At 34.9% G+C, this 8,283-nt stretch overlaps 1 protein-coding gene across 1 annotated transcript; it reads left to right on the forward strand.

The window, feature by feature from the left end:
- Nucleotides 1-6,061: 6,061 nt before the first annotated feature.
- LOC106376226 (protein LIFEGUARD 1) lies at nt 6,062-7,627 on the forward strand. The gene is made up of 4 exons (XM_013816292.3): nt 6,062-6,451; nt 6,607-6,720; nt 6,985-7,142; nt 7,238-7,627. Exons 1-4 carry the CDS (start codon nt 6,205-6,207, stop codon nt 7,436-7,438), a joined length of 720 nt encoding a protein of 239 aa, XP_013671746.1. The 5' UTR covers nt 6,062-6,204; the 3' UTR covers nt 7,439-7,627.
- The last annotated feature ends 656 nt before the right edge of the window (nt 7,628-8,283 follow it).

Consider the following 8,283-nt stretch of genomic DNA (forward strand, 5'->3'; position numbering starts at 1 on the left):
ACGCAAATTAGATGCGTAACCGTCTGGAAATTCCACATCGTTTGAAATCCAATCAAAGAACGCATCTTTTCCCTATGCATCAAGTCGGTATATGGGAAAAGGAGCCCTACCATTCTCATCAACATGAAGTTCTGAACGAGCACATATATCGACTAAATCGAGTCTTGACTTCAAATTATCCGTTGTTTTACCTTGAACATTAAGGATCGTGTTCATGAGATTGTCAAAAAAGTTCTTCTCAATATGCATGACATCTAAATTATGCCTTAGCAGATGATCCTCCCAGTATGGCAGAGCCCAGAAAATACTTTTTTGTGCCAGTTATATCGGTCTCCAACAGCATCTACCGGAAAATGCTCATGTCCACCGACGTCTGGCGTCCTTTCTGCACCAAAATCTCTTAGTTGTGTCTTCAAATCTTTCCCACAAATTTCCGGAGGTGGACTGTCAAACACCCCCTTGTTCTTCGTAAGCAAATTCCTACTCCTACGATATGGATGATCAGGTGGTAGGAATCTCCTGTGACAGTCAAACCAACACGTTTTCCTTCCGTGTTTTAGTTGGAAAGCATCAGTGTTATCTTGACAATATGGACATGATAGCCTTCCATGCGTTGTCCATCCAGATAACATACCATATGCTGGAAAATCACTTATTGTCCACATTAGTACTGCCCGCATTTGAAAGTTTTCTTTACACGAAACATCGTATGTTTCAGCATCTTGAGCCCATAGTTGTTGCAACTCATATATTAGTGGCTGAAGAAACACATCAAGTGATCTCTTAGGATGCTCTGGTCCGGGAACGAGAATCGAGAGAAATAAAAACTCTCGTCGCAAGCACAAGTTTGGGGGTAGGTTGTATGGTGTAAGAATGACTAGAGAATACTGTCTTCCACTCTTGCCAAACGGTCTGAAACCATCAGTACATAATCCAAGGTAGACATTTCTTCTCTCATACGCAAAGTCGGGATACTTGGATTGGAAATGCTTCCACCCTTTTGCATTTGAAGGATGTCTGATCTCACCATCTGTTGAGTGCTCCGCATGCCATCTCATTGGTTGCGCTGTGCGTTCAGACAGATACAACCTCTGCAACCTTTCCGTCAAAGGCAAATACCACATCCTTTTATATGGCACTGGAACTCTTCCACTCGTATCTTTATAACGAGGCTTCCCACAAAATTTGCATGTAACCCGCTGTTCATCCGCCCTCCAATAAATCATGCAGTTGTCGCTGCATACATCTATTACCTGATACGATAAACCAATACCAGCTACGAGTTTCTGAACCTCGTAGTATGAACCAGGAGCTACATTATCCTCGGGTAGAATACCTTTTACAAAATCAGCAATCGCATTCACACAGTCTTCAGCCAAATTATAATCTGTTTTAATGCCCATCAATCTTCTAGCAGATGATAAAGCTGAATGACCATCTCTGCAACCTTCGTACAATGGTTGCTTTCCAACATCCAACATATCATAAAATCTCCTAGCTTGTGCATTGGGTAAATCTTCCCCTCTAAAATGATCATTTACCATCTGCTCAGTACCTACACCATAATCTACATCCGTTCTAATTGGTTCTTCTAATCTAACCGCTGGCTGAGGTTCGCTAGTACTACCATGTTCATAATCAGTTTCCCCATGATGATACCAAATTTTGTAACTTCGTGTAAACCCACTCAAATATAGATGAGTCCAAACATCCCACTCTTTAATAACCTTTCTATTTTTACAATTAGAGCAAGGACATCTTAACATACATGTTTTTGCTTGCGGTTGTCGGTGAACTAACCCCATGAATTCGGTTATACCTCGTTGGTATTCTTCCGTAAGCAATCTCGTGTTCGGATCCAAATGAGGTCGATCGATCCAAGAACGAAAATAATTTGAAGAAGACATGTTTTTTTATGAATCAAATTCGTGTGTAAAGAGAGTAAAAGGGAGGATGAAGATATGGAGTGAATGAAGAGGAAGAGGGGTGCTTGTATTTATAGTTGAAATCCTGCCGACAGACCGAGAAAATTCCGACGCCAACGGCTAGTTCGTCGGAATTTCCTCGGAATTTTTAAAATCCCCCAACGGCTCTCTAACGACTATAATATATCCTCAGAATTCATCGATTTTTTCCGAGGAATACATTTTTTCTCGGTATTCCATAAGAATATTCCGACGGATTGATATTTCCTCGGAATTCCGTCGGTATATTCCGATGAAATTCTGAGGAAACCAAATTTTGTGTTTTCTCGGAATATCCTCGGAAATTCTTCGGGGTATTCCGAGGATTTCATTTTCCGTCGGAATGTCCGTCAGAATACCGCTGTTTTCTTGTAGTGTCTCCTTCGTAACACCATTTTGCCATATAGGTATGCCAGTGTCATGAATCTATGGTGAACTCTTAATAATATTCTCTGGTCATAATAATATGTTTGCACTCATAACCAAAACTAATTAACGTTGTTGTTACTTTTTGAAAAAAAAAACAGAATAAGAGAAGTGCATTGTCAAATCTATCGCATCAAATGATACTTTTATAGTTTTGGATAAACATCAAAGAACAGTCCTTCAGTAGGTTCATAGGCACCATCTACACTTGGAAACTTCAGTTAATTCCTATCTACCCTACTTTCTATTATATGTTACTTACGCAATGAAACTTCAGTACTTCTAAATTTAAGTGTAGTGGGCTTTAATCAATTGTGAATAAGAGTAAGTAGCCCATACCTTCCAATAAATTTCAGTTGGGCACCATCTTATGCACTCCTCCGATCTGTTCTAAATCTTGTTCGAGTGCCTTTGCCATTGTTTTTGTTAAACAACTGTTAATGTTTTTCTTTTACCTACGGCTTACTGAATACTAAGATTTTTTAAATGATTAAGTATTTGAACTAAGTGTTCTGATTATGAAATTATTCATGCTATATTTGGTCTTCATAAATAAAATCATGTCATTATAGTAAGACTCTAATGAGTATCTCACCCATAAAATAATGAACTTAAAAAATGAGAGTTTCTCATTTGAGAAATTTGTGAAAACTCAGAGCTTTATTTTATGCAAACTTTTTCCAAAATCTTTCAAATATTTAATATTAACTTAAAAAAGTTTGTTTTTTTTAGAAAATAAAAAAAATTAAGACGACTTACAAAATGACAAATAAGTATTTTCTCTTATTTTTCCAGGTTTTAATAGAAGTTTTTTTGGTGAGATACCACCAATGATGATAGTCTCATGATAAGTCATTTGGATATATGTTTTTTATTAAGTGGCTTATCTTTCTTCTTTAGATTAAAATTTTAGTAGACCCCTATATATTAATCCCGGAGCATTACAACATATTTTCGTAGCCACGTGTCATCACGAGAATGATTCTTAGAATTATCAGAAAAATAAGTTGGTCCATATAAACATATACTATGTATTTTGTTAAACTAACTATCAAATTAATTAGTAGTGTACAAAAGAATATTTTTTTTCCTTAAATAAAAGCTACTGAATTATCTAATATGGTTAACATATAAATGATAATTAATGATTATGAATAATACATATTTTATAACAATTTTTCTAACCTCTCTTTTTTGTTTAATTCTATAGTATTAAAAGAAATTAAAAATCACATTAAGCATATAATAAAAAAAATTATATTTTTTCTTATATGTTATATTTTGAATTTTTAAAAACGACTATAAATTGCAAAAAATGGTAAAAGTCTCATATTGAAAATTTTGTGATCAATGGTTTAACATTTTTTTGTTCAAGCAAGATACAAATGATCATATATCGTAGGGGTGGGCGTTCAGATACACGTTTCGGGTTCGTATCGGGTTCGTACCGGGTATTTCAGTATAAAGGTATAGAAACCCATTCAGGTATTTCTACATTCCGAGTCGGGTTTGGGTATTTGAAGTTCGGGTTCAGATATTTTGGGTTGTTTTCGGATATTTAAATTTTAAAGAAAAAATAAAAAAATTATTCATTGTTTAATTTTTTTGTATTTAAAATATATTTTAACTTAACTGATTTTCTAATTTTTAAAAGACTAAACTATTAATAGGTTAGAAAGACACTAATTTAGTTGTTGTTTTGAAATTATGGATGCAACTTTTGTTAATGCAAGAAACAATAGCTTGATATGTATTTTAGTAGCAAATGGTTTTTTCCATAATTATATGTATATTATCTAATTTTGAACAATACGCATCATTAATATAAATATTTTGAATAAAATGAGAGAAGTAAACTAGAAATATAGGGTTAAGTATACTTATGTTTGGTTATCTTCGGATATCCATTCGGGTTCGGATATTACCCGTTCGGATTCGGATATTACCCGAACTGGTAAATAAGTAATTTGTTTGTTGTTCTTGAATTAGATGATTTTTAGACCGAGTTGGTGAATATATACTAGACATGCATTTATATTTCTAGCCTCCACTTATATTCTATGACAGTTTGATATATTAGATTTGAACACTAACCTGTTAATATAGTTTGCCGGTAATTTTTTTTCAAAATTTTGATTCTTAGATATGTATCTGGAGTGAAACTAATTTTTACGGATGTCTATTTTTTTTTAATTGACATTTATGTAATTCACCGAATTCATAGAAGAAGTTAAAAAAAGAAACTTAACTCATATCAATGAAACAAAGACGGGAACGAAAACATAGTTTTATAGAGGTAGAAAATGAAATCACTTATGGAGAGTCAATAATATACAAATCGAGAGCAGAAAACTTAATCTCCTTTCGTCATTATACAATCAATGTTACCTATTTGGTTTTGGTGATTTGTGTCAGCCGCAAAACTTAATTTGGTTTTGGTGATTTGTGTTGCAAAATGTTAAAACTATTTTATAAATAAGCATTATTATAAAAACTTACTCCGCGCATGCGTGCGGGTTATCATCTAGTAATATTATTATTTTGGTTAGCGATATAGCAGTGATGTTGCTCTAATAATCAAATACTATATGATTAGATCTTTTGGGCTAATTAGTATGATCCTAACGTTACTATGTAATTAAAGAACTAACTCTACCAAAGTCTTTGTCATTAATTTTTATAATTTCAACAAAGAGAATGATGGAATACAATTTGTTTCACTTTTCGTGTCCTTGTAAATCTCTGTATACTTTTGGTTGTAAAAGTGAGGTTTCTAAAAATCTTATTCATTGCATGCTATCCAGATCACTAGATAGTCATACTTATGCTATATATCCCACTTAATTCATTTGTGGTTGTTACAACAAAGAAACAAAGAATTGTAATGGAATGGTTGGTATCTAATTAATTAATCACAATTTATGTATAGAATCAAAATTATTAATCTTGTGGAACAATTACACATGTGCATTATCAATGTATCTGAGTAGACTACATTGACTAAGGGCATCTTCATCGCAAGAAATTCAAAAGAGTCTCAAAGAAAACTAAATAATAATGATTTAAGGGAATTACCAATGCATCATCAGTGTCTTTATTTTTAGATTCCAAATATGTATACATTTGGTGGGGCATATATGAAGTGAGGATTTTAAACTCTTCTACATTGTTTTCATCTCTTCTCACTAGACTGTCATATATCCACATTTAAGTAACTTGTAGTTGTTACAACAAACAAAACAAGCTAACAATCGTTATCGTAGCTAGGGTTATCTACGTAGTCAGTATTATTAATATCCTTAAATACTTACGATGAGTATGACTAATATACACACATATGCATTAGAAAAGACTACCCAGGTTGTTATATATAGTACACAAAACTTTCTTACGTACAGTATGGTCCCCCCTATCTATTTCCATGCAACATTTTATCATACGACAATAACACAAAGCAACGCGGTCCACCTCTTCCACATGTCGTATTACAATTCGTCCCTATGGAGAATCACAGTGACTGGATCATACACTGTTGGTAGGAGAGTCAATACACGCGAAAACTCCTCTCGAACATACTCCGCGTGTCTAACTATAATTGGGTTTAAGTTTGTTTGCATTAACCACAGTGTACGAATAGTTTAACTTAATCACTAGTTTAAAACTTTTGACACCAAAAAGACAAAAATAAACTTCATCACTATAACTCCCTGTAGTTTCCTCTCTATTTATCAACAATTTCCTGGTAACTTCCTTCTCACCAAGAAAAAGCAAAGACCTTATTTTCTCTCTTTCTTTCAGGATATTTTCAACAACAATGGAGAAATCTGACATAGAGAGTGGTGTAGTGATCGGTGGTAAAGAACTTTATCCTAAGATGACGGAGAGCCCCGAGCTTCGCTGGGCTTTCACAAGGAAGGTTTACGCCATCTTGACTCTGCAGCTGATCGTGACAGTAGGAGTCTCCTCCGTCGTTTTCTTCGTAGGCGAGATATCTGTCTTCATCACGACAACCACATCCGGCCTTGTCGTCTTCTTCGTCTCGCTCCTTCTTCCTCTCCTCAGTTGCGTCTTCTTTCAACATTTAGCTAAAACTTATTTCGTGATCTTGGACTTCTCACTACTGTTTGATAATTTTTACATAACAGATCTTAGTTTAAAGGAGGTTTCATTGATCATTTGGACTGATGGTGTTTGCTATTCATGTGCGTGTTTGTAGTGCTGTGGCCACTGATTGTGTTCGCCAAGAAGCATCCCGTAAACCTCATAATCTTAATGCTCTTCACTCTCTCCATCTCTTTCGCCGTGGGACTTTGCTGCTCTTTTTCAAAAGGTATGGTCATATTAATATATATGGATACAGAGATTTCTCCATTATTGATCAAAGACATGTTTGTCTCAGATTCACTCGTCATGTCATCATCATTGTTTACCATTTTGCCTTGGATGTTCTCTGTTTTGAAAGATGATTTATGTATTACTTGCACCTTAAGTTCACGCACGCACATACTTGGCTCGATCCAGTTAGCTACTTTAGAGATGAAGAACTTTGACTGATATTACAATCTAACTCTTGTGAATAAAAAAAAAAAAACAGGGAAGATTGTTCTGGAGGCCGCGGTTCTCACAGCTACAATGGTCGTGGGGTTAACTATATACACTTTCTGGGCAGTAAGGAGAGGCCATGACTTCTCTTTCCTTGCACCGTTCCTCTTCGGATCCCTCCTTACCATCCTCGTCTTCGCTACGATACAGGTATATACACACCAACTCTAAAACAAATATGATTCATTTATAATTCCATGAAGAAGAGACATTAAAAGATTGGTGAAAACAAAAATGTATATTAGGTATTCCATCCTCTGGGGAAGCTATCGTCGATGATATTCAGCTGTGTAGCTTCAGTCTGTTTCTGCGGTTACATCATCTACGACACAAATCAGCTGATCAAGAAACTCAACTACGATGAGTATATCCATGCTGCTATTTCTCTTTACCTGGACGTCATCAATCTCTTCCTCAATCTCGTTGGTATTCTCGTCCATACTTAGTGATTTGATGCACACATCCTATCTGTTAATGTCCTCATCATGGGTTATTTAGAACTAGTTCCAGACACAAAACTTTATAAGGCTGGTTTATGCTATTTGCTCTTAATGATTGGTTACATATATATATATATATATTTTGTAAAGATTATGATAACTCTCAAATCTCAAGACTTTGAGTTTAAGAGGTTACTAGTTTTGCAAGGAATCTCTTGAAGAAAAGCTACATGTGATTTGGAATATTCGATAAACTATTATGCATTTCTTATCAAGCTGAAATCTCCCAAGGACGGCTTTAGAATAAAAATCTGATCGGTTTTCCAATATATCTTCTTTTTCAGTAATTATCCTCTGAATGAATTTGATAAAAATCTGCCAAAAAGACAGTAACTAAGAGAAGTATACAAAAACAAATGGTTAAGTTGATATAAACCTGGTTAAGTCACCGAAACACGCAAACCAACGACAAGCAGTTTCCTAATGAGAAAGCCTTTGCCAATGACCGTTGATCAAATAATTATTTGTCTCAGGTCCATTCATCTTATTTATCATCATTCTTAGCATTTTGCCTTGGATCTTCTTTGTTTGGGAATGCAATTAACCAACACTGGATATGGATAACAAGTTTAAAGTGGAGACAAGTGTTGCATCCAGATCTCTGTTTGAGAATGGCTGTCTTTGTGCTGCTGCTGCTTTTGAATATCGTAAAAGTTGGAGTTTTAATATCTTGTTGGTTTTAATATGGATCAGGGGAAAACATGATCCATGCTTATGTCCAGTGTGGAGATTTATCCACAGAAAGTCTCAAGCTTTGTCTTGTTTCAGTCACGTGAAAGACTTGTCGAAAC

The sequence above is a fragment of the Brassica napus genome, chromosome C1 (assembly GCF_020379485.1).
Source record: "Brassica napus cultivar Da-Ae chromosome C1, Da-Ae, whole genome shotgun sequence".
Lineage (NCBI taxonomy): Eukaryota > Viridiplantae > Streptophyta > Magnoliopsida > Brassicales > Brassicaceae > Brassica > Brassica napus.

What these genes read in the sequence shown, in the direction of transcription:
- LOC106376226 (XM_013816292.3), top strand. Translation starts at nt 6,205, where the DNA reads ATGGAGAAATCTGACATAGAGAGTGGTGTAGTGATCGGTGGTAAAGAA. An exon ending in GCTCCTTCTTCCTCTCCTCA is followed by an intron (nt 6,452 to 6,606) that starts GTTGCGTCTTCT and finishes GCGTGTTTGTAG; the next exon opens with TGCTGTGGCCACTGATTGTG. An exon ending in TTGCTGCTCTTTTTCAAAAG is followed by an intron (nt 6,721 to 6,984) that starts GTATGGTCATAT and finishes AAAAAAAAACAG; the next exon opens with GGAAGATTGTTCTGGAGGCC.